The sequence below is a fragment of the Pseudophryne corroboree genome, chromosome 9, assembly GCF_028390025.1.
Source record: "Pseudophryne corroboree isolate aPseCor3 chromosome 9, aPseCor3.hap2, whole genome shotgun sequence".
Classification (NCBI taxonomy): Eukaryota; Metazoa; Chordata; class Amphibia; order Anura; family Myobatrachidae; genus Pseudophryne; species Pseudophryne corroboree.
The window spans coordinates 197351039-197379003 of record NC_086452.1 but is presented as its reverse complement, the minus strand read 5'-3'; the positions used below and the strand labels follow the sequence as shown (position 1 = coordinate 197379003).

Sequence of the window (27965 nt, the reverse complement as noted above, 5' to 3'; positions counted from 1 at the left end):
ATTATACCAAAGCTCCCAAACGGGCGGGAGAGTGCGGATGACTCTGCAGCACCGAGTGAGAGAACTCCAGGTCCTCCTTAGCCAGGGTGTGCCCCTGACCAAGTATCAGCTCGGCAAAGTTGTAAAGCCGAGACCCCTCGGGCAGTCGCCCAAGATGAGCCCACCTTCCTTGTGGAATGGGCATTTATATATTTTGGCTGTGGCAGTCCTGCCACAGAATGTGCAAGCTGAATTGTACTACACATTCAACTAGCAATCGTCTGCTTAGAAGCAAGAGCACCCAGTTTTTTGGGTGCATACAGGATAACAGCAAGTCAGTTTTCCTGACTCCAGCCGTCCTGGAAATCTATATTTTCAGGGCCCTGACAACATCTAGCAACTTGGAGTCCTCCAAGTCTCTAGTAGCCGCAGGTACCACAATAAGCTGGTTCAGATGAAACGCTGACACCACCTTAGGGAGAAACTGGGGACGAGTCCGCAGCTCTGCCCTGTCCGAATGGACAATCAGATATGGGCTTTTGTGAGACAAAGCCGCCAATTCTGACACTCGCCTGGCCGAGGCCAGGGCCAACATCATGGTCACTTTCCATGTGAGATATTTCAAATCCACAGATTTGAGCGGTTTAAACCAACGTGATTTGAGGAATCCCAGGACTACGTTGAGATCCCACAGTGCCACTGGAGGCACAAAAGGGGGTTGTATATGCAGTACTCCCTTGTCAAATTTCTGGACTTCAGGAACTGAAGCCAATTCTTTCTGGAAGAAAATCGACAGGGCCGAAATTTGAGGCCCATAGACACTCCTGTTTGCAGGAAATGCAGGAATCGACCGAGTTGAAATTTCTTCGTGGGGCCTTCCTGGCCTCACACCACGCAACATATTTTCGCCACATGTGGTGATAATGTTGTGCGGTCACCTCCTTCCTGGCTTTGACCAGGGTAGGAATGACCTCTTCCGGAATGCCTTTTTTCCCTTAGGATCCGGCGTTCAACCGCCATGCCGTCAAACGCACCCGCGGTAAGTCTTGGAACAGACATGGTACTTGCTGAAGCAAGTCCCTTCTTATCGGCAGAGGCCCTGAGTCCTCTGTGAGCATCTCATGAAGTTCCGGGTACCAAGTCCTTCTTGGCCCATCCGGAGCCACGAGTATAGTTCTTACTCCTCTACGTCTTATAATTCTCAGTACCTTTGGTATGAGAAGCAGAGGAGGGAACACATACACCGACTGGTACACCCATGGTGTTACCAGAACGTCCACAGCTATTTCCTGAGGGTCTCTTGACCTGGCGCAATACCTGTCCAGTTTTTTGTTCAGGCGGGACGCCATCATGTCCACCTTTGGTCTTTCCCAACGGTGCACAAACATGTGGAAACAACTTCTCGATGAAGTCCCCACTCTCCCGGGTGGAGGTCGTGCTGAGGAAGTCTGCTTCCCAGTTGTCCACTCCCGGAATGAAAACTGCTGACAGTGCTATCACATGATTTTCCGCCCAGCGAAGAATCCTTGCAGTTTCTGCCATTGTCCTCCTGCTTCTTGTGCCGCCCTGTCTGTTTACGTGGGCGACTGCCGTGATGTTGTCCCACTGGATCAATACCGGCTGACCTTGAAGCAGAGGTCTTGCTAAGCTTAGAGCATTGTAAATTGCTCTTAGCTCCAGTATATTTATGCGGAGAGAAGTCCCCAGACTTGATCACACTCCCTGGAAATTTTTTCCCTGTGTGACTGCTCCCCAGCCTTTCAAGCTGGAATCCGTGGTCACCAGGACCCAGTCCTGAATGCATAACTGTGGCACTTTAGTAGATGAGCACTCTGCAGCCACCACAGAAGAGACACCCTTGTCCTTGGAGACAGGGTTATCCGCTGATGCATCTGAAGATGCGATCCGGACCATTTGTCCAGCAGATCCCACTGAAAAGTTCTTGCGTGAAATCTGCCGAATGGAATCGCTTCGTAAGAAGCCACCATTTTTCCCAGGACCCTTGTGCAATGATGCACTGACACTTTTCCTGGTTTTTGGAGGTTCCTGACTAGCTCGGATAACTCCCTGGCTTTCTCCTCCGGGAGAAACACCTTTTTCTGGACTGTGTCCAGAATCATCCCTAGGGACAGCAGACGTGTCGTCGGAGACAGCTGCGATTTTGGAATATTTAGAATCCACCCGTGCTGTCGTAGAACTACTTGAGATAGTGCTACTCAGACCTCCAACTGTTCTCTGGACCTTGCCCTTATCAGGAGATCGTCCAAGTAAGGGATAATTAAGACGCCTTTTCTTTGAAGAAGAATCATCATTTCGGCCATTACCTTGGTAAAGACCCGGGGTGCCGTGGACAATCCAAACGGCAGCGTCTGAAACTGATAGTGACAGTTTTGTACCACGAACCTGAGGTACCCTTTGTGAGAAGGGCAAATTTGGACATGGAGGTAAGCATCCTTGATGTCCAGGGACACCATATAGTCCCCTTCTTCCTGGTTCGCTATCACTGCTCTGAGTGACTCCATTTAGAATAGGTCTCACCGAGCCGTCTGGCTTCAGTACCACAATATAGTGTGGAATAATACCCCTTTACTTGTTGTAGGAGGGGTACTTTGATTATCACCTGCTGGGAATACAGCTTGTGAATTGTTTCCAATACTGCCTCCCTGTCGGAGGTAGACGTTGGTAAAGCAAACTTCAGGAACCTGCGAGGGGGAGACGTCTCGAATTTCCAATCTGTACCCCTGGGATACTACTTGTAGGATCCAGGGGTCCACTTGCGAGTGAGCCCACTGCGTGCTGAAACTCTTGAGACGACCCCCCACCGCACCTTTTGTACGGCCCCAGCGTCATGCTGAGGACTTGGCAGAAGCGGTGGAAGGCTTCTGTTCCTGGGAATGGGCTGCCTGCTGCAGTCTTCTTCCCTTACCTCTATCCCTGGGCAGATATTATGGGGACGAAAGGACTGAGGCTGAAAAGACTATGTCTTTTTCTGCTGAGATGTGACTTGGGGTAAAAAAGGTGGATTTTCTAGCTGTTGCCGTGGCCACCAGGTCCGATGGACCGACCCCAAATAACTCCTCCCCTTTATACGGCAATACTTCCATGTGCCGTTTGGAATCTGCATCACCTGACCACTGTCGTGTCCATAAACATCGTCTGGCAGATATGGACATCGCACTTACTCTTGATGCCAGAGTTTCGCATATATAGAAATGCATCTTTTAAATGCTCTATAGTCAATAAAATACTGTCCCTGTCAAGGGTATCAATATTTCCAGTCAGGGAATCCGACCAAGCCACCCCAGCGCTGCCCATCCAGGCTGAGGCGATCGCTGGTCGCAGTATAACACCAGTATGTGTGTATATACTTTTTAGGATATTTTCCAACCTCCTATCAGTTGGCTCCTTGAGGGCGTCCGTATCTGGAGACGGTAACGCCACTTGTTTTTATAAGCGTGTGAGCGCCTTATCCACCCTAAGGTGTGTTTCCCAACGCGCCATAACTTCTGGCGGGAAAGGGTATACCGCCAATAATTTTCTATCGGGGGAAACCCACGCATCATCACACACTTCATTTAATTTATCTGATTCAGGAAAAACCACATGTAGTTTTTTCACACTCCACATAATACCCTTTTTTGTGGTACTTGTAGTATCAGAAATATGTAACATCTCCTTCATTGCCCTTAACAAGTAACGTGTGGCCCTAAAGGAAAATACGTTTGTTTCTTCACCGTCGACACTGGAATCAGTGTCCGTGTCTGTGTCTGTGTCGACCGACTGAGGTAAAAGGACGTTTTAACGCCCCTGACGGTGTTTGAGACGCCTGGACAGGTACTAATTGGTTTGCCGGCCGTCTCATGTCGTCAACCGACCTTGCAGCGTGTTGACATTATCACGTAATTCCTTAAATAAGCCATCCATTCCGGTGTCGACTCCCTAGAGAGTGACATCATCATTACCGGCAATTGCTCCGCCTCCTCACCAACATCGTCCTCATACATGTCGACACACAAGTACCGACACACAGCACACACACAGGGAATGCTCTGATAGAGGACAGGACCCCACTAGCCCTTTGGGGAGACAGAGGGAGAGTTTGCCAGCACACACCAAAAACGCTATATTATACAGGGACAACCTTTATATAAGTGTTTTTCCCTTATAGCATTTTAATATATATATATACATATCGCCAAATAAGTGCCCCCCGTCTCTGTTTTAACCCTGTTTCTGTAGTGCAGTGCAGGGGAGAGCCTGGGAGCCTTCCCACCAGCCTTTCTGTGAGGGAAAATGGCGCTGTGTGCTGAGGAGAATAGGCCCCGCCCCCTTTTCGGCGGGCTTCTTCTCCCGTTTTTCTGAGACCTGGCAGGGGTTAAATACATCCATATAGCCTCCAGGGGCTATATGTGATGTATTTTTAGCCAGAATAAGGTATTATACATTGCTGCCCAGGGCGCCCCCAGCAACGCCCTGCACCCTCCGTGACCGTTGGTGTGAAGTGTGTGACAACAATGGCGCACAGCTGCAGTGCTGTGCGCTACCTTCATGAAGACTGAAAAGCCTTCTGCCGCCGGTTTCTGGACCTTCTATCTTCAGCATCTGCAAGGGGGGTCGGCGGCGCGGCTCCGGGACGAACCCCAGGGTGAGACCTGTGTTCCGACTCCCTCTGGAGCTAATGGTGTCCAGTAGCCTAAGAAGCCAATCCATCCTGCACGCAGGTGAGTTGAACTTCTCTCCCCTAAGTCCCTCGATGCAGTGAGCCTGTTGCCAGCAGGACTCACTGAAAATAAGAAACCTAAAAACTTTTTCTAAGCAGCTCCTTAAGAGAGCCACCTAGATTGCACCCTGCTCGGACGGGCACAAAAACCTAACTGAGGCTTGGAGGAGGGTCATAGGGGGAGGAGCCAGTACACACCACCTGATCCTAAAGCTTTAGTTTTGTGCCCTGTCTCCTGCGGAGCCGCTAATCCCCATGGTCCTGACGGAGTCCCCAGCATCCACTTAGGACGTCAGAGAAATGACAGTTCATGTGTGAATGATCTAGCTCTGCAGTGACCACTTAACTCTCGCCCCACACACCACCCTAGTTATTGAGAAATTTGATCACATACATTAAATTCATGTTCTAAATCATGATTGATATATTGCACCACATGTAGGAGAGAGATTTCTCCGAAGCCGAAAATAGATCAGCAATAAATGATTTCACTCAAGTGTAATAGAATATTTAAGAACTGGGATCTTCCAACCCTTCAATAGTGTGGGTTGTAATTCCGGTTTCCCATAGCATGTGGACAAAAGAGGAAAAAACACTTTCTTATTCACTGATCCGTTCGCTGTTTTGATATAATGTCCATCCAGTATAATATATTAATCAAACTTTCTTTAGTGGAATCATTTCCACAATGTCACATCTGAGGTGTGTATTTCAACACTCGCAGGAACAAGCAATATATACAACATTCACAGTATCACAGCATAATGCTTCAATTGATTTTGAACAAGTGAAACTGTAAATATAGAAGAAACAGCATATGCAGTTTGATAAAAACACAATAAAACCAAAAATAAATGAAAAGTATGTAGTTAGTAGTAGTCTCCAGGGTCGGATTTTCTGTTCAGTCTTCCGATCACCATTGCCCCAGTGATGGCCGCTTCTTAAAATGTTGCAGATGTCTGACTCCTTTCACAACCTGGCATATCGGCATGCAGACATAGTACCGGTACCTGGTTCCCGGCAGCATGCAATGATGACAGGACATTGCCTGACAGACAAGCAGGGAGAGGAATAGAGGCTGTAGACAGAAGACAGCCTTTCTGTATTTTAATGCTAACCAGATAACGTGTGTGTGGGGGGCATTTAATAACAAACTGAAAGGGAATTGAGAGGGAAGTGACACAAAGAGCATTCTGATGCAGCAATATACGAGGGCTGATTGAAAAGTAATGAGACTGCCTCTGCTTTCCATCCCATAGGTAGACTTGGTAACTCTATGCTGGTTTTTGTGAAGCTCATACATCGATGTGTCTGAACCTGCGGTTGGACTGCCATGCTTCTTTGTTTGGTCACAGTGAGTGGAAGACCTTCGTACGTTTCGTCATGGCGGATGAGGAAGAGGTGTCTTGAGGAAGAGGTGTCTGTGAGATTACGTCAGAGATGTGTGGTTGTATTTTGTGTTAAACTTGGAAAAAGTGGAAATTAAACTCATGAAATGTAGTCTCCTTACTTTTCAATCAGCCCTCATACAGAACATACTGGAGGTGGCACTGCGGGGCATAATATTACTAGAGGGGGCACTGTGAGGCATAATATTTATTACTAGAGGGGGCACTGTGGGATATAATATTAATACTGGGGATACTCTGTGTGTAATATTAATACTTAGGGAACTGTGAGGCATTATATTAATATTGGGGCATTGTCTGGGTATTGTGGGCCATAATAGTAATGCTGGGGACATTGTGTCGTATAGTGGATACACAGTGGGGCAGAATATTAATAGTGGGAGACACTGAGAAGCAAAATATTGAAACTAGGGGCATTGTGAGGCACTGGGGCATTGTGAGGCTTAATATTAATACTTGGGGCATTGTGACCACTGTGGAATAATGGGGGCACTAAAGCATAATGTAATTTTATTGGTAGGGGGCCCCAACCAATTAGTTGCCCTGGGCCCCCACAAACCTTAATCCTAGTAGTCTGAGTTTCAGATGTGATGCCGTGCGTTTATGCGACTCAACAGTCTACTTTCTCAGGCAGTAGGACATTCTCTGGATCAGTATAGCTTTTGAGTGGAAATTATTTACTGTGGATCTTTATTACAGGGCCAGAGGAATTCTCTCTCTTCTTCCATATCTTATGGAACTCACTGAGAAGTTTTATTCTCCATACCATACTACACTATGGGGGTAATTCTGAGTTGATCGCAGCAGCAAGTTTGTAAGCAGTTGGACAAAACCATGTGCACTGCAGGGGTAACAGATATAACATTTGCAGAGAGAGTTAGATTTGGGTGGGTTATTTTGTTTCTGTGCAGGGTAAATACTGGCTGCTTTATTTTTAAACTGCAATTTAGATTTCAGTTTGAACCCACCCCACCCAAATCTAACTCTCTCTGCACATGTTATATCTGTCCCCCCTGCAGTGCACATGGTTTGGCCCAACTGCTAACAAATTTGCTGCTGCGATCAACTCAGAATTAGGCTCAGAATCCCTTGGGTCCCCTATTTACACCCTGCTCTGGAAACCCTTACATTGTGTAAGACACAGGTGCTCCAGGACTGAACAAATCCCATGGCCACTGAGTCAGAAAACTCCTGTCATTTAGACCATTACTCTACTCCTTTGCTGTCAGTAACCCCTCTGTAGCAGCTCTGATAGAGAGGAGTGCGATGGACTGTTACATGAGGGTCAAGAGCAGGGACACCCACAAGAGTAACCCATGCGTAGCACACTGCTGGGAAATCACACGCAAACTCCAAATGGTTACATGATTAAATACACAGAGAAAACCATCCAGCATACCTAGTAAATATTCTATCACATGATTGGCAAGGATTCATGATGTACTCATTGTAAGACTAAATGTATAGCACAACAGGCATAAAAAGAACTGTCCATGCAATACTTCTGAAATGACAGGAAATAAAAGAGACATAAAACAAGACCATCAAAAAAAAATATGATGGATGAAAAAAAAACAGCCGATCTCACAGCCAAAGCAGACTATGATTTTTTTTAAATTGAGCAATTATGGTTTACTCTTTGATGCAATATAAAAGTTTCATTATTATTTGATTACACAAAGGTACAACAGTATTTTAACTATGAGATAGCAGTCTTTTTCAAATTAGAAGTGTGGGGCAACTTAGCAAATGATTCCTTAGGATGGTGGTTCTCAAACCCGGTCCTCAATGCACCCCAACAGTTTAGGTTTAAAGGATATCCATGCTTAGGCACAGGTGATTTTATTAGTACCTCAGTTGCTTTGATTATACCATCTGTGAACAAGAAGGGATATCCCTAAAACCTGGACTGATGGGGTGCCTTGATGGCCACGTCTGGGAACAACTGCCTAAGGATATATGGCTCTCTGGTATGTTCTGGACTGGTTACCCAGTCCCTAAAACAGGAATGAAAAGAGTGCCATTATTATCTAACAGATTTAATTTACACTTTAAAGTGTGCACACGCTGGAAGCATCACTCACATGTGATATCACTAATTCTCTATTTCTGCCATAAAGATCAAAAGCCTAATTTCCCCATAATTTGTAATCAGTATAGTGAGATTGACTCAGCAGTCTGTATACAATTATAAAGAAACTCATAGCATGCTACTGGAGCACATGATCAATCACACATAAGGCATGCTTATTTTGGATCTCTCTACGCAGTCCACATTTTAGCACAAACATTGCTGATGTATTTTACTATTGAGAGGTAGTTGGCTGGGTGCAAGCTTAGAATCTCATACAGGTCCCTTGGCACAGCATACAAAGACCTCTTATCAGTGGCTGTGTTTCCTCCCACCCTTCAGGGCTGTGACCACACAACCCATTTCCTTGGTGATCTCCAGGCAACACACACAAGCCAAGCCAGTTTTAGAGCACAAGCTTTACCTTCAACTTCCTGATCAAAGAACAGCCGCTCCAAACACTCTGCACAGTAAGACAGGTGATCACACATGGCTGCTTTCTAGGGGGCCATTCAAAAGTCTGGTAACATTCTCATTACAGTCCTGTTACTCCTTATAGGGCGACATTGCATCTCTTACTTTTTTCCTCATCCACATGTCTATAATTAACACCAATTAAATAATTTTGCTGCACATTAGCTCTACCTACAAAATGTATAGCATTCCTAATTAAACCTAGAAACAAATCTGAGGGTTTGACTATAGTATTGGGGTTTTCATGTGTGCCGTAGACAGAACTGAATGAACTGTGGCATTAGACCCATGATTCTTCATATCTCAATGATTATATCAAGTCCAAATCCGGGTTTATGCAGGACAGTCCCACTTTGAAGGCTTTTTCCCAAGTAAGGCAGGAAGGTTGTGAAGTGTTCCCCATTTACTGATGGTCTGCATTGGTGATCAGATGCAGCACCCACCCACCATGGTATGTGCGGCATTCAACGTGTGTTTTTAAGGGATGGGCTGTGGCCCAGCACATAGAGTAGTGCTAGACATGCCCCTGTGTCACATTACCTCAACTCCCTTCTCTTGCACTGCCAAGCTCCAGCCAAAAATGTTTATTTAACATATACGAATCCTGATCAAAAGACATGATGAATAAGTACTATGATGTTTCTTTCTCTTTCACATTTTTTGAAGGGTTGGATTGGTTTGCAGACCATTACACCAAACTAGGTCTACGGTCCATGCTAAATCAGATAGATGGGTTGTGTTATAGCCGCTCAATAGAGAATCTTTAGTCACGTCTATAGGCTACAGCAGTGGTTCCCAAACTTTTTTGAATCACGGCACCCTAAAGTATCAAAATTTGATTCATGGCACCCCTAGTGAAATCTTTTACATCAAAAATAATCTAAAACCAATCAAAGGAATGATGAACAGCATCAAATATGCAGAAATTTTAGAAGGATTTCTCATTCCTACACTAGCAGGTTAGTTCCCAAATGGAGATGGTATTTTTCAACAACATCTCGCCCCGTGCCACACTTCAAAGAAAATGAAAAAATTAAAATTATTCCAAGACCACAGTATTACGGTTTTAGAATGGCCGGCAAACTCACCAGACCTAAACCCGATTGAAAATCTGTGGGCTATAGCAGGGGTGGCCAACCAGTCAGTGACAAAGAGCCAACAAACTTTGTTAGGTACGTCAAAGAGCCGACATCGAGCCATTGGCGCGCATGCAAAAATGGAATGTGGCCTTGTGCCTGCTAGGCCACACCCCTGGTATAAAATATATTGAAAAAGCCAGAACGACATAAAATACATTTTTTAAAGCCAGATCCATTGAAAAAGCCAGATTCACATAATAAACTTCAGCTCCCCCATGTGTCATTCCAGCCAGCACCCTCCTGTCACTCCAGCCAGCACCCTCCCGTGTTACTCCTGCCAGGACCCTCCTATGTCACTCCAGCCAGCTCCCCCATGTGTCACTACTTCCAGCACCCTCCCGCGTCACTCCTGACAGGACCCTCTCCTGTGTCACTCCAGCCAGGTCTCTCATGTGTCACTACTGCCAAGACCCTGCTGTGTCACTCCAGCCAGCTCCCCCATGTGTCACTCCTACTACCCCCCTCCTATGTCACTCCAGCCAGCTCTCCCATGTGTCACTACTTCCAGCACCTTCCTGTCACTACAGCCAGCTCCCCCATGTGTCACTCCTGCTACCACCCTCCTATATCACTCCAGCCAGCTCCCCATGTGACACTCCTGCTACCACCCTCCTATATCACTCCAGCCAGCTACTCCATGTGACACTCCTGCTACCACCCTCCTATATCACTCCAGCCAGCTACTCCATGTGTCACTCCTGCTACCACCCTCCTATGTCACTCCAGCCATATCTCCCATGTGTCACTACTTCCAGCACCCTCCTATGTCACTTCTGCCAGGACCCTCCTGTGTCTCTCCAGCCAGCTCTGCCATGTGTCACTCTAGCCCACCCTCATGTATCACTACAGCCCCCCCATATCAACATGTGCCATAGCAGCAGTCCCTAGTGTGTCCTCTGTTTGCTTGTGGGTGTCTCACCCCTAGTATCTGACTTCTTCAGTTTTCAGTCCCTGTAGTGCTGCTGCGTGTCTGGCTGGAGTGCAGCGGTTTCTGTATCTGTTGTGGTCACATGATTTAGAGTGCTGGGAGCCACATTTGAATAAAGAAAGAGCCACATGTGGCTCAAGAGCCACAGGTTGGCCACCGCTGGGCTATAGTTAAGAAAAGGCTCCAAAAAAAAAGATTGCACTACCAAAAAGAAGCTGATTTTGGCTATAAGTGAGGTGTGGTTTCACAATCAAAAACTGAACAATGGGGGTCATTCAGAGTTGATTGTAGCTGTGCTAAATTTAGCACAGCTACGATCAGGCACTCATACAAGCAGGGTGGACGCCCAGCACAGGGCTAGCCCACCCCTCATGTCAGTGCCGCCCCGCCCCCCCCCCCTGCAGAAGTGCAAAAGCATTGCACAGCGGCGATGCTTTTGCATTTCAAGAGTTACTCCTGGCCAGCGAAGCTCCTGCGGCTGGCTGGGAGAACCTCTTCACGGCCCGGGTCGCAGCGGCTGCGTGTGACGTCACGCAGCCGCCGCGGCCCGCCCCCCCCAACGGACCACCCAGTGGCCCACCTCCCCTCCCGCCCAGCGACTGCCTCTGCTTATAAAACTAGAAAGGTGGAGCGCTTATTTAATTTATATAATGAACGCACATACCTGCAAATAAATTATAGTTAGTATTGAATGTTTAAGCTCTTTTTTTGAAAAAGTGGTGGAGCAGAGGTGATTGATATTATTTTTCAATCAATCAAAATTGCCGGACAGTTCTTTCCCACGGGTAATGCTATCCCTGCTGTCCCTAATACCTTTTTGCGGCTTGTAGTCTGTTGCCACGGCGTGCATCAACGTGCACCGTGGGTAGCGCTTGTTCCGTCTCTCCCGCTGTATCGGCTACTTCATCTCCGTAGTCCTCCTGCGGCGTGACAAGCGTCTCAGCATATCAGTGTTTGCGTTCACTGATTGATGTCCTCCGTTTCTGCACCTCAATGTCCAACGCGTTTCGGGTCATAGAACCCTTTAACTAGGATATCTTCTGTGTATTTAACTTCCTTTATATACTATAAAAACTTTATTAGAATTTGATTAAAAACAGGAAATGTTCCAAAAGGAAGTTGTCGATAAAAAGCGGTAACCATGTGCCTCTATGTTATCAATGGGGTAAAAATGTTTTTACCTTAAATTACAGGTATGGCGTTCAAATAATAAAATATGATTAAATTATAATGAATTAATTGTCTAATAAAAAAGCATTTATGTCTATTTCCACATTTAATCCTTCTGGTTGTAAAGTCCTCATGTGGTAAATCCACTTAGTTTCTCTTTTTCTTAATTCGAGGGATATGTCTCCTCCTCTCCAGTTTTTTACTATTTTTTGTATTCCTATAAATTTTAGACTTGAAGGATCACTGTTGTGACAGTCTTTGTAGTGTTTAGAAACACTATGTGTTTCCAGTCCTTTGCTTATATTGTATATATGTTCAGAAATACGTATACGAAGCTTTCTCTTAGTTTGTCCGATGTATTGGAATCCACAGGGACAATAAAGGAGATAAATGACCCCTTCTGAATCACATGTTATTCTTTCTTTAATAATATATGTCTTTTTGGTTATATTTGACATAAAATCAGAAATGGGTCTTGTGGATTTGTTGCCAGTGATTTTACATGGACGGCAACATAAGCAGTAGAAATTTCCTTTATTTTCTTCTTGATGTGTTCTTTGTATCTGTGTATAACTTTTTACTAAGTTCTGCTTTAGATTTTTTGCTTTTTTGTATACGATTTGTGGTTTTTCCCTTATATAAGGCTTCAACTGTTTGTCTAGTTGCAAAATGTGCCAGTGTTTCTGCAATATCGCTTCAAATTGTAAATGTTGACTGTTAAATTGTGTTATGAAAACTGTTTTGTTTTCTGTGATGTTTGTTTTTTGTTTATATTGATATAATTGTTTCCTATCCGTCTTAGCAACCTTTTCTATTTCAATATTGAGATATTCTTCTTTATATCCTTTTTCCATGAATTTTTTCTTCATAGTTTGACACTGTTGAAAATAATTTTCTGAATGTGTACAGTTTCTTCGAAGTCTTCTGAATTGTCCATTCGGTATGTTTTTCAACCAATTAATGTGGTGATTACTCGTTCGACTGAGTGTATTATTGCCACTACATTCTTTTATGTGGTTTCTTGTGCATATTTGGTTTTCTTGGATAAAGATCTCCAGATCCAAATATATCACCATCTCTTGGCTCACCGTGGTTGTAAATTCTAACCCATATTCGTTATTCTCCATGTATTGGATGAATTCTGTTAGAGTATGTTTTGGTCCACTCCATATGAATATCAGGTCGTCTATATATCTCTTCCAAATGACGATGAATTCCTTGAAGGGGTTGTTCTCCCAAATGGTTTCCTCCTCCCACTTCACCACAAATAAATTTGCGTAACTAGGTGCGAAGGAGGAACCCATCGCTGTCCCTTTCTTCTGATTATAGAACACTCCTTGGTTCCAGAAATAATTCTTACTCAATATGAATTGTATGCAGCTAATGATGAAATTTATTTGCGAGTTTGTCAATTCTGTATTTTTGGATAAGAAAATCCTAGAGATTCCTAGAGGCTTGAGGGTACAAAAAAATCCTACCTTCGATCCCATAGATCCAAAATTCTTTTTTAAATGGAATCAGATTTTAGACAAATGTTCCAGTGAACTGATTTCATTAATTGTGGAAGACAGAAAAATGTCTTTAGAATTATTAAAAGAAAAAATTCATACCACAGAAAATAAATTTGACCCCCTCAAAACAATGCCAGATTATATCAATTTGATGAAACTAACAAATGAAAAAATGGAAAAATTAGAAAATGATATTATAGCACAAAAACAAAGAAAATTCTACAGAGACCATAATGAAAAAACTCATTACTCAATGACAGATAGAAGAAAAAATGGATTACCATACAACAAACAGCAAAAGTCTGAAAATCAATCCACAAATTTTCAGAAATACACATATAATAATCCGAATTTTCAGAAAAAGAATCAGCACGTCAATCAAGTACAGAAAAACACAGTTAATCCAGAAACAACCACAATTACCATTACAAAAAAAGAAATATCCACCATACAATTCAAAAAATTTTCATTTTAGATCAGTTGAACAGGAGTCTTACAACCAAGGAAGAGCGGATGCAAAAAGAGAAGAAAGAACTACCTATCAAACTCTTATGAAAAACATCGAGGAGAAAAAACAATTAGAAAGAAAGAGAATCAGAAATGGAAAAAGATCCTATAATGTGGAAGATGATGACGAAATGGAGGAGCATTTTTTAGGAGAACCCCTGGAGGAAGAACAAGAACACGAATGGGAACAAACTCCATGGAAACAAAGAACAAAACGTCAGGCCCTTTCACCAGGAGAAGGGGTGTCAGGGGTGGGCAAAGTAAGAAAATAAAGCCAATCATTCAAGATAATGGAATCTTCAATCTTAGCAAAAAAACATTGACAGTACAACAACTGACATTGCTAAATAAAGGCCTGAAATTTTCTCCACATTCAAACATGAATAATTTTGATCTATTCATTGACACTCAAAAATTTGTTAGAAAATTATGCATTAAAAAGTTTTTTGACGGGAAAGAAGAGAACACAAACACTCAAGAAACACAAGACCCATTCACTCACAGTAAATTCAAACCGACATCAACATTTAACCCTTCTCATATCAAAGGGCCCCATATTGAGACCTTCCAGAGACTTGTGGAGAAAGACATTCAAGATATGACATATAACACAGAAAAGAAGAAAAAATACAACCTAACGAAGGAAGAAATACAAGCCCTTAAAGAACTAAAAGAAGATGAATCCATCATAGTGAAGCCGGCCGACAAAGGCGGAGGCTTGGTAATTATGGATAAGGATAAATATGAGGAGGAAGTCCAAAAGCTTCTGGGAGAAAGAGATACATATGAAGTCCTACAGGTAGATCCAACCAAAACCTATCAAGAAGAACTAGAGGCATTGCTCCAAGAAGGATTGGAAATTGGCATCTTAACTAAGAAAGAGCGAGATTTCATCTATATCCCCCATCCTAAAATTCCAACATTTTACCAACTTCCTAAATTACATAAGGATCCCATCAATCCCCCAGGACGTCCAATTGTCTCAGGGATAGGTTCTCTTTCTTCAAAATTATCCAAGTATGTAGATTCCTTTTTACAGATATTGGTACAGGAACAAAAAAGCTATATAAAGGATACTTTGCACATTTTACAAATATTGGATACAGTAGAATGGCAGAACCACTATATCCTATGCACCAGTGATGTCAGGTCATTGTATACATGCATAGCTCATGATATAGGAAGTGACGCCAGTAGAATTTTCTTATCCAAAAATACAGAATTGACAAACTCGCAAATAAATTTCATCATTAGCTGCATACAATTCATATTGAGTAAGAATTATTTCTGGAACCAAGGAGTGTTCTATAATCAGAAGAAAGGGACAGCGATGGGTTCCTCCTTCGCACCTAGTTACGCAAATTTATTTGTGGCGAAGTGGGAGGAGGAAACCATTTGGGAGAACAACCCCTTCAAGGAATTCATCGTCATTTGGAAGAGATATATAGACGACCTGATATTCATATGGAGTGGACCAAAACATACTCTAACAGAATTCATCCAATACATGGAGAATAACGAATATGGGTTAGAATTTACAACCACGGTGAGCCAAGAGATGGTGATATATTTGGATCTGGAGATCTTTATCCAAGAAAACCAAATATGCACAAGAAACCACATAAAAGAATGTAGTGGCAATAATACACTCAGTCGAACGAGTAATCACCACATTAATTGGTTGAAAAACATACCGAATGGACAATTCAGAAGACTTCGAAGAAACTGTACACATTCAGAAAATTATTTTCAACAGTGTCAAACTATGAAGAAAAAATTCATGGAAAAAGGATATAAAGAAGAATATCTCAATATTGAAATAGAAAAGGTTGCTAAGACGGATAGGAAACAATTATATCAATATAAACAAAAAACAAACATCACAGAAAACAAAACAGTTTTCATAACACAATTTAACAGTCAACATTTACAATTTGAAGCGATATTGCAGAAACACTGGCACATTTTGCAACTAGACAAACAGTTGAAGCCTTATATAAGGGAAAAACCACAAATCGTATACAAAAAAGCAAAAAATCTAAAGCAGAACTTAGTAAAAAGTTATACACAGATACAAAGAACACATCAAGAAGAAAATAAAGGAAATTTCTACTGCTTATGTTGCCGTCCATGTAAAATCACTGGCAACAAATCCACAAGACCCATTTCTGATTTTATGTCAAATATAACCAAAAAGACATATATTATTAAAGAAAGAATAACATGTGATTCAGAAGGGGTCATTTATCTCCTTTATTGTCCCTGTGGATTCCAATACATCGGACAAACTAAGAGAAAGCTTCGTATACGTATTTCTGAACATATATACAATATAAGCAAAGGACTGGAAACACATAGTGTTTCTAAACACTACAAAGACTGTCACAACAGTGATCCTTCAAGTCTAAAATTTATAGGAATACAAAAAATAGTAAAAAACTGGAGAGGAGGAGACATATCCCTCGAATTAAGAAAAAGAGAAACTAAGTGGATTTACCACATGAGGACTTTACAACCAGAAGGATTAAATGTGGAAATAGACATAAATGCTTTTTTATTAGACAATTAATTCATTATAATTTAATCATATTTTATTATTTGAACGCCATACCTGTAATTTAAGGTAAAAACATTTTTACCCCATTGATAACATAGAGGCACATGGTTACCGCTTTTTATCGACAACTTCCTTTTGGAACATTTCCTGTTTTTAATCAAATTCTAATAAAGTTTTTATAATATATAAAGGAAGTTAAATACACAGAAGATATCCTAGTTAAAGGGTTCTATGACCCGAAACGCGTTGGACATTGAGGTGCAGAAACGGAGGACATCAATCAGTGAACGCAAACACTGATATGCTGAGACGCTTGTCACGCCGCAGGAGGACTACGGAGATGAAGTAGCCGATACAGCGGGAGAGACGGAACAAGCGCTACCCACGGTGCACGTTGATGCACGCCGTGGCAACAGACTACAAGCCGCAAAAAGGTATTAGGGACAGCAGGGATAGCATTACCCGTGGGAAAGAACTGTCCGGCAATTTTGATTGATTGAAAAATAATATCAATCACCTCTGCTCCACCACTTTTTCAAAAAAAGAGCTTAAACATTCAATACTAACTATAATTTATTTGCAGGTATGTGCGTTCATTATATAAATTAAATAAGCGCTCCACCTTTCTAGTTTTATTTGGTGATTTATATTAAGGGAGCTGCTATCTATATATATACACAAGCGCGGTCATTTTTCTTACTATTTGACTGCCTCTGCTTGTCAATCAGGCAGAGTCGATCGCTAAGGAACGACGGCCGTCCGGCATGTGCCGACGCACTGCAGCACCGGCTAATGCGCAGTTTCCAACCCAATCGCTGCGCTGCTATAAACTGCAGCGAGCGATCAGGTCGGAATGACTAGTTTTATCCATGCCAAACCGAGTTTACAGTATAATAGACGCTAAGGGGTATATTCAATTGCAGTCGAAAGCTGCCGTCTGTCGAAAAGACAGCAGTTTTCGACTTTTTTAGGTCGGAAGGGGTTCCGACCTATTCAATCTAACCCCAAATTATTCGACAAGTTGAGGAATTCGACTTGTCGAAAGCCACGTGGATCGGCGGAATAACTGCCAATCTACGTGCTTGTGTCGAAGGTATTGGCCCCCTTTTCGACCATCTCAATTCAACTTTAAAAAAAAGTCGAAGTGAGATGGGGAGAGCAGCGTCGGAGACGGCGAGAGCCGCTCCGGGGATGGGCAGAGCAGCATAGCCGGAGGATGTCACAGCCGCCGCTCACAGCAGCGTCCACCCGGCTCCAGCAAGTGAGACCTCGCTTGCTGGAGCTGGGTAGACGCTGCCGTGAGCGGTGGCTGTGATGCAGGGACGGGTAGAGGAGGGACAGGGAGAGGCAGAGTGACGGAGGGGGGGAGGGGAGGGAGAGCCGCGGGCAGACAGGGGAGAGCAGCGCTACAGCAGAGGCTATATAGACTTTAAAAGTCGAATTGAGATACCATTGAATAGCCCAGATCAAATCCATTCCGACAAATGAAAGTCAGAATGGATCAGACTTCAATTGAATATACCTGTAAGGGTGGACACATAAAATACTAAAATTAAGGTAAAAGTGTAGTACAGTCTTTCATATATACTCAATAAATAAACCGATTGTATGGAAACTTTTGTTTGTCCTAACTAATTTGCACACCACTGTATTATCATAAATAATTAATTGGGGGTGCTGTGGATGAGTTTATAGGACCAATGCTGCAGTAGCCCCAAAAGTTTGGGAACAACTGAGCTAGAGTATACAAGATCAACAAAGGAATCTAGTGTGAGCCCACTGCTTGTTAAAAAATAATAATACTCTAGTCAACCTGTATATTATGAAATAATAGAAAAGTCCTACATAAACAATGCAACAGTAAAAATGTCTTTCAGTGCATATCTGCAAAATGGTGATTTAAAATATGTTTAAAGATCAGCATCTGTGTAATACAGAATCAAACACACTGCAGGACAAAACCTTTACAAAGAGACACATTTTCATAGGGGACTGCCAATGTGTTGCCCAGTCTGTCTAAAAGATTTGTTTCGATCTCTACTTTCCATAGAAACAAATTGTTTCCAGGCGAAGTTTCTGTGAGAAGGCTGTTTATACACAGCCCTGAAAAGCAATAAATTAAATCCATACTAATTGCACGTGGTTTTCTCTCTATGACACATCATTGTGAGACTCTGTAATTAGCAGATTAAGATCTGAACTAGAAGTGAAGCATTACATCTACATGCTTCCCAACATTTTAAAATAGCTTCCAAGGATATTTTGTTGCGAAATTAAAGAATCAACAGCACATTTTCTGGCCAGAGCTTGGAGCACTGAATCTCTATAATGCCACCTTTACTAGGTTTTACTGTCATTTCATATCATTTTGCACTTGATATACTTTTTTCAGTAAATATTAAGTGATGAAGCCCAGAGAAAAAAGCTGACCACATACTATACAATTCCCGTCCCAGCATGGCTAGATCTGTCAGGTAGGGCCGATAGTTGCGTAGAGTGTACGCAGCACCAGGGCCCGACAGTCATTCCCAAAAACGGTCAAATCGTTGGTAGCACATTAATTGTCGGTCACGTTGTTTTGCTATCATTATTGTTATTCTTTATTTATATCGCACCACAAAGGTTCCATAGCACCTAACAAAGTACACAAATAAGCAAAACAAGAAAAACAGCAACTTACAGTACAAGACAATGTACAAGTACATGGTATATAGACATTTCTGCATCAGTGGACATGACACATGACTTTAGGGTGGCACTAACCGAGAGTTGAGTGTCACTGTAAGGAGTATGGAGTAGAAGATAAAAGAAGGAAATGTGGAGAGAGGGCCTCATGAGATCTTATCATTCAGAAAGTGCAGTACATACACCCCCCGGCCCGATGTCTAGTGTATAGTGTACGGCGAAACTATATTACTGAGATGATTTGGAATAGAAAGGATTGTTTGGAACTAAACGATAATTGGGTAGTGGATAAAGGTGTATATCAGCCATTTTCCGTATTGCTTTGGTCAGTCTGAATTGGTGTAGTCTTCTAGTGTCTACCCAGTACAAGAATAAAGGGTAAGAACTGCATATAACATGGCGTAAAATATAAATCTTACTGAGTAGCTGATAATTATTAATTATAGGGACAGAGGTGTCATCGTGTGTTGGGACACCCGGTGCGCACCCTTTATATGCCAGCGCGACGGTGGCGCGCTCGCAGCAAAAAAGGGGCATGGCTGCAAAGGAATGGGCGTGGCCTCGCAGATCGTCCCTCCTCGGGCATGTCCAGCATCTCCAGAGATGCTGGGCTGTACTGGGATGCCCCTGGAGACTGTCTGCAGCGCTGTCGGCTCTTCTGTTATGACAGGAGCCAGGTGCTGTAGCAGAATTTCACATTGCAGCACCTGGCTCCTGTCACTGCGGAGGAGCCAACAGATTGGTGTCACCCCTTCTAGGCGTCACACCCAGGTGTGGGCCACACACCCCACACCTGCCTTGTGACGTCACTGTATAGGGACATTTATACAGAAAAAAATCATTGAAAACTGAGACTATCCATAAAAATTATGGACGGCTGGCAACTACCGTAGGGACCCAGAACAAACAGATCTATAAGGGCAAGGCGTTGGGTATCCTTTGTCGGTGGGACGGGATCCCGGCGGTCAGCATACCGACGCTGGGATCCCGGCTGCCAGAATGCCGGCAGGGGGGCAAGCGCAGCAAAGCCCCTTGCAGGCTTGCTGCTCTCGCCACGCTGCAGGCTCGGTGGCTTGCTACCCTCACCACAAGTTCTATTCCCACTCTATGGGTGCCGTGGAAACCCACCAGATTTTGGCTGGCTGTATTGCGAGTGGTACAGTATTACCAGCCAGACACAGACCCCATCACTCGGCCCAAGTGCCAGGTGACAGATCACATTCCTAATTTGGCCACACAGGTGTGCACCCATTCTAGTCATTTTCCCTTATATGGAGCTCATATTTTCAGACATGTCCAAGATTATCTGCTGACCCTTTTATCAACATATCCTCTTGTTATTCTGCCCCCAAAACCTTATTTCTCTTCAACTTTACATATGTATTATGAGCTTGAGGTGCTATTTTACTTGCTCTGCGTATATGAAATGAAGTGAGGACCACACAGTGACTACATTGTGAACACAGTTCTACATTGGAATGTACTGTATTACTCAGAGATAAACACTAGTTTGTTTCCTAAGCAAATAATGTTTGTGTAAATCCATTTCATGGGCTGTTTATTCTCAAGAAAGGCTTCTGATAGGACAAGAGGAAGGAAGGCTACGTATTCAGAAATATTTATGAGCTGGTTGTAGTGAGTTTGTTAAAAGGATTCTCCTCAGATTTCATAGCTGCAACACAGAGACATGTCTTTTGTGTAGAGTACACGGATCTCAGATTCCTTGCACAATCAGAGCGAAACAAGGAGGGGACAGATTATACAATGGGGGAAGGGGAATTCTAACACTGTCTCATTTCATTTCAAGAGAGTTGCCACTTTACTGCCAGTTCATCTCCTGGATACAGCCTGACAGACTCATTAATAGGAAATGCCATACACTAAGTACAGTGAGGCAAGTCTGATCAGGTGTGGTAAAAGTTAATGCCAGGTCACTGAACCTTGAATTTAGTTTGCAAAATAGCCCTTGCTAATCTTCAACAGTGATCACCAGAATTCAACTGCAAGCTCTTCAGGTCATGCATACATGAAATAGTCTATAGGTAAATTCAATTACCTGCAACTTTGATGCATATCAATTCAAGTAGAAACTAATGTTAATTTAACAAGCCTGTCAATGGGAGAAACTGGGCTTTTAGTTCACGCCTTTTAGTAAGTTAAAAGTTGGGTAAAAGCTTTATTTTAAGGTAAAAAAAAGTTGGGACTTGTTGCAGAACCTCCGATACACATCCCCAATGAATAACAATGCACTCCAGAGGCATTTAAATTGTAAAATCCGGTCAATAAAGACATGTCATTTTCCAGGTCAAATTACCTGCCATGGACTGTACATCAGAGAGGGCTGCATGAGAAAAAGCAATTTAGTTTTTAGGAACTTCAAGTATAACATGAAAGAAAACCAAGTATCACCAATAAGAGTTTACCCATACTTAACATACTTTTAATATCTTCACTATCAGCTGCCCGTGAGTCGATGCTCGAGACCACGCTGATTTAAAGAAGGAATTTCTACATTAGCTGCACCAGGACTCTATAGCCAGACAGTATCATTTTGAGACATACCGTGGAGGGATTCAACCCTTACAACAGTAAAAACTACTTTTCTTGCGGTGTCACAGTTCAGCCTGGGTGCATTTGACCCTTGCACTGCCATATGGTATAAGGGACCATCTACCTCATGTGTAAGCAAGAGCAGTCACCCGCTTCTACTACATTTTCCATGAGCATAGCCCCATTGTTCTCTCATTGGGGCAGATGTATTAACCTGGAGAAGGCATAAGGAAGTGATAAACCAGTGATATGTGCAAGGTGATAAAAGCACCAGCCAATCAGCTCCAATATGTAAATTAAGAGCTAGGATCTGATTGGCTGGTGCCTTTATCACCTTGCACATATCACTGGTTTATCACTGTCTTATGCCTTCTCCAGGTTAATACATCTGCCCCATTATTCCGTCCGCTACACTGTAAGACAGATGACAGCAGAAAGAGAGAGGGACACTGCGTGCTAATTTCTATTACACTCTCATATGCTATACACTGTAGCACTTTTCATATATATGATGATGCTACATTTGCTATGAAAATGTATGCGCAAAGGATGTTGCATATTAATAAACAGAGTTTATAGGATAAACACTTAGAAATACATGTGTATCATAATGTGATCAAAGCTATTTTCTGCATGGATGTGTTAATGCTGGAAACTTTACAAATTGTTCACTGTGTTTTCATTCATATATCTTGTATGATTTGTATCCAGTACAATTCACCACTTATTTTGTGCCTGACATAGAGCCATGGGTACATTATATGAGCAATCTTTACAAGAATTTATATTGCATTGGTATACTTTCACCTAAAAAAGAAGTAATTGTATATATATATAGTAAAACAACTTCTCTGTGAATAATGGCATTATATGGCTATACCATGATACTTAATTGAATACTATTTTTATTGTAACTTTTTGACAAGTGTGGCGACTTGGGATAAAGTTGATATGCCGGCGGTTGGGATCCCGGCGGTCAGGATACTGAAGCTGGAATCCCGGCTGCTGACAATGCCGCCAGCCGGAATGCTGGCTAACAGGGGCTATTCCCACTCGTGGGTGTCCACGACACTCACAGAATTGGAATAGAACCTGTGGCGGGTACAGCGAGCCACCGAGCCCACTGCGTGGCGAGTGCGTTGCGCTCGCCCCCCTGCCGGCATTCTGGCAGCCAGGCTCCCGGGGTCGGTATGCTGACCTCCGGGATCCCGACCGCTGGCATATCAGCCCCAACCGGGAGACATATGCCATTTCCATTCTTTATATTAAAGGTATAAAAAAATATTTTTTTATATAAATAATCATATCTTATATTTAATGTACAAAAGCATGCCCAACACAAGAGCCTTTTTCCATTGCTGTTAGCAAGATATCCTGTATACTTTTAATATCTCCCAACTTCTCCCGGAGAGGACTCCCTGCTGGCCACTTCGGGGGGGTGGGGCTGTCACATCATTGCACTCCACCCCCACAAATTGCTGCAATTTGTTGATAGGGGGCTGGGCTAAATTACATGTTTTGCCTCATTTATCCCGTCCCCTCCATACGGAGCCACAAATCCAGGGTATAATCTCTGCCCACTTCACTAGGGGGTTTGTAGGAGATCTAAGCTACTCTTCAGGTGCGGGGGACTAGCCAAAAAATTGGGAGTCTCCTGTAACATGTGGGAGAGTGGGAAAGTCATTTTTACTAATAGTTGGTTACTTATGCTTTTCTTAAGAAAGTGAATCACCTTTAAACTGATGTGGAAATAATAATCATTGTACCAGCTGGAAAGGTACATTTTAACATAGATTTTCATTTTTTTTATGCCAATGTAGAAGCGAATGCATCCCACGATGTGCATATGAGCTGAAATACGCTATTTATAAATGCACATTTCTTTTGAGCAATTTGTGCCAAATTTACTACCAACTCTGTATGAACCCCACTGTCTTTTATGTGCAGTGAAACACATTGCTAATGTAGCCCAAGTGCCATGTCAGCAGGGTAATAATATGGACCTGTCACATACTGAATGAATATTCACTCACCTTGAGCTTCTTGTTGAGTTTGCAGCAGTATCTATACAGCAGTGCAAGGTTCAGGGGCCCAAAATCTGCATAGAAACTGGAAAAAACCAAAACCTGTGGTCAGACACAAGGTACAGAGATTCATCAGCAATACTGCTCTTGAATTATTGTAATATTAGTGACACCGTTTATACAGAGTGTACATTCGAGGCACCCCAGGTGGTCTGTATTACAAACTAATTAATATTAATCATAATAAGGCACTGTTTTGGTTAAATTAGCAATATACTATAATTTGATCACAATATATCATTGTAACCTGATCACACTAAATCACTGCCTGGAGAACAAAGGTTTACAGATCCATAGGAAAACTGAATGTTGTTAGTGGATAAAATGCCTGATTCAAAAGGTAGATGCAATGCCGATATCGGACGCAGTGGAATGATTTTATTCCACTGCATATGCATCACAACTGCACTACACACACGTGGCGATTGATTAGTGATGGTGGACGCAGCGAGGAATTACAAGTAGTGACCATTTGGAGGAGGTAGTGGGGGTGGCTACTATTTTCTGTGCATGTCTTTATCAGCCGTGGTGAATTTGTTGCAGTTGGTCTGACCCCGGCGTCTTAGTTGAGACGAACATTCTGAGACCCCATAGAAGTTCAATGGTGCGATCCATGTTCCCAATATTGCGTCTTTTGTATGAAAGTGGCGGATATGAGATGCTGGCAGTAGGCGTCTGTGTACACAAGTCAGCTGCCAAGTCATGATCATATTATTGTAAGTCTACTGTGTCCACAATTACAGTTGCGAATGCTACGGCATACACCTCTAGATCAGGCCCAAAAACCTTTTACTCATGGTTTCTGCAAACTACACAAAAAAAAAAAGAAAGACTGTCTAGGCCATTTACTTTTAAATGCTACCATTGAAAGACTACGGTTATCTGCCGACTACATATTATACGTGTTCTAGTTACTCCCCAAAAAACATAGACGCTCCTCATACTCTGAAAATTAGCATATGTACTTGTAGATATTGAAGTACTCCTGCAACAGTTCATTACCAGTGACGCAGTTGTTTCAAATTCCAATAACACAAAGGGACAATGTGAGCAAATAGAACTAAGATAGGGACACACATTCTCCTATAACTGACTCTATTATTGTCTACAATCAAATTATTAACAACCACAACTGTACTTCAGATCATTATAATCTGCTACACCAACAAATTCAAATTTAAATCCTCCATACAAGGACTCTCCAATTGGCTAAATAACAAAGAAAGGAACAAGTTAAAAGGGTGGAGACCATATTTTATTGACAATCATATGATCAGGGGCCAGAGATGGATTACAGTCAGAGATGCAAAATATAGGAGATGCGATTTGGTCAAAAGTGGTACCGCAGACCGCAAGGTTCCCACCCATAGACTTCAATGGGGATTTTTTCCCCCATTATAGTCTATGGGCTCCGCTTGAGTGACAGGCCAGGAGCACACAGTCAATCAGGAGAGCGCTATGACGTGGCTCTCCAGGATTGGCTGGCGGAAAGTCACAAGGAGGTCTGGCATTCGGGAAAAAGGGATCCATGTGTACACATGAATCCCCTTACATTCGGTGGATCAGGGGTTTTTTTTGCGGTTTGTTATTTTTTAACCCCTGGATGCCAACATGAACCCAAGAGGACCAATCCACATCGGATATTAGGAGGGTTTTTTTCAGGTAAAACCTATGGATTTCTACTGGACAAGAGGACGTGAATGGCTACATGGGATGTAGGTAAGTATATGTAAGTGTGAGTGTGATTGTGCAGGTACAGTATGCTTTATTAAAGTTATACTTTCACGGTGTGTGTGTGTCTTGTCTTATTTCTTTTACAGGTGTAACTACAGGTACCAGTGTGCCCTTTAATGCCCCACATGCTGGTACTTGTGATTTTCCAAGTACCAGCATGCGTGAAGGCTTGCTGGGACCTATAGTTCCACAGGTAAAAGACAATATTTATTCTTCATTTTACACAATGGCTATCAGCCAGGCACCCACCACCCACGGGTGCTGGGCCCAGCTTCGGGCTTCAGCCCTGACCCTTGGGTCCCCACTCCCCCAGGTAACCCCCGTCTAGGGCTGACTAGTTGAGGGGGATAATGCCACGGCCGCAGGGACTTGTATAAATGTGTCCCCAGGCTTTGCCATTATCTCCTTGACTAGTGAAGACTGGTGCTGGTTCCAAAAATACCAGGGAACCTCTACATCTTTTTCTCCCCATATTTTTGGAACCAGGACCAGTCCAAGAGCCCGGTGCTGGTTGTTAAGATACAGGGGAACCACTAGTCATTTTTTCCCTGGGGAAAGAACTGCACGTCTTTTTTTTTATTTTCAAAACCATTTAAACACTTTTACAGACAGAAGCATGCAAGGATCTTATCTATCTCTGCATGCTTCTGTCAGAACTTGCACCTTGTAATGCAACTCGCACTACAAGGTGCGAGTATAACCATTAGGTTTCTGGTCTGTATTTTCATCAGACCTCGCATGCAGGTAGAGTTTTTTACTAAAAACTTGAACTGCATTACATTTGCGAGTTTCAGCACCAACTCACCCCTTCTCTGCGAGTTGGAATTTGCCTAAAAACTCGCACCACACTACATCCAGCCCATAGTATTAGGTCAGATGCAGGAGAGGAAATAGGGGTTCAGTGGAGTTGTGGAAGAAATGGGTATTGATAGAAGAATGGGAGTTAGGGCAAGTGTAGAATAGGAAGTATAACAAGAACGGAGGTGGGAATCTGCAAACTGTTGTGCAGTCTTGATAAACCATTTTTTGTCCCAGCATTCACTGCCCAGCAGTGTATTCCTGAGGACAGGAGGCACAATATCAACCTCAGAACAGGAGACGTCTTTGCCTCTAGCCTCCAGTATATAAAGTACAATCCCAGTCATGTAACATAGATAAGCACACAGGCAGTTGCGCTAAGCAGGATGTAGCTCAGTAAAAGATGGAAGAAACTTTACTGCACACTCGTAAGACATGTTACAGACCAGACAGCAAATTGCAGCAAAGCAGTTACATTACATCCATGACTGCATCCCGGGTATATTGACTGCATCCCAGTGAAATAACTATTTAAACGATATAGCACTTAATGATGCTTCAGCTCCATTGAATGGCAACATATACACAGTTGCTGCCAATGTATAGGAGGGGTGCAAACCTTCACTAAAAAATAAATAATTATTGGCTGCGCATGTGTGTTATACAAAACGCCCAGAGTTCTTGAATTACTATAACATATACTGTATAAGTCTTCACATTTATTAACATACATCAACTGAAAAAACATCCATACTATAGGTATTTACAAAACAAAATCCAACCAGGAGTGACCATATGTAGCATTGGACTCTCTGAGTCACTGTCAGGGCTCTTAATCCTAAACCACACCATTTTGCAAACAGCTGGGAAATACAAGGCATAGGTGGTCATTCCGAGTTGATCGCAGCCAGCAACGTTTAGCTGCTGTTGCGATCAATAGTCCACGCCTATGGGGGAGTGTATTTTAGCTTAGCTTAGCAGGGCTGCGATCGCTTGTGCAGCCCTGCTAAGCTAAAAAAAATTCAAGCACAAGTAGAGCAGCCCTGGACATACTTACCCTGTGCGATGGATCCAGCGATGATGGGCCCAGCTTTGACGTCACACCTCCGCCCTCCGTTGTCCTGGACACGCCTGCGTTTTACTCACCACTCCCCGAAAACGCTCTCCAACTGTCCGGATCCGCCCATCCACGCCTCCTTCCTGTCAATCTTCTTAGCGGTCGCCACTGCGACCGCTACCGTCGGTAGCCGCAACATAACCCGGCTACCTCTGACGCCGGGCAACGTCGCGCACGCACACTGCGCCCACCGCACATGCGCATTCCGCACCAGTTCGCACCGCAGCAAAAAAACGCTGCGTGCAAACGGGTCAGAATGACCCCCATAGATCCCATCACTTGACATCTGTCTATTTTTTATATTTATCTCATTTTTATTGAAATAATATAAATGCACGTTATTGCTGAAAGCAATCTAAGAAAAATAAGAATTTACTTACCGATAATTCTATTTCTCGGAGTCCGTAGTGGATGCTGGGGTTCCTGAAAGGACCATGGGGAATAGCGGCTCCGCAGGAGACAGGGCACAAAAGTAAAGCTTTCCGATCAGGTGGTGTGCACTGGCTCCTCCCCCTATGACCCTCCTCCAAGC

The 27965-nt window shown here is 43.1% G+C and overlaps 1 protein-coding gene across 3 annotated transcripts in view; it reads right to left on the bottom strand.

Moving 5' to 3' along the window:
• The window catches only part of CDC14A (cell division cycle 14A), a 285279-nt gene that overhangs the window by 183651 nt on the left and 73663 nt on the right, over positions 1-27965 (bottom strand). For 2 of the 3 annotated variants that reach the window (XM_063940077.1, XM_063940075.1), the window contains exons 3-4: positions 23734-23809; positions 21465-21491 (exon numbers count right to left, since the gene is read on the bottom strand). In XM_063940077.1, coding sequence (XP_063796147.1) covers positions 21465-21491; positions 23734-23809 — 103 coding nt within the window. The remainder of the gene's footprint in view (positions 1-21464; positions 21492-23733; positions 23810-27965) is intronic. The other variant, XM_063940076.1, reaches the window with a different exon arrangement.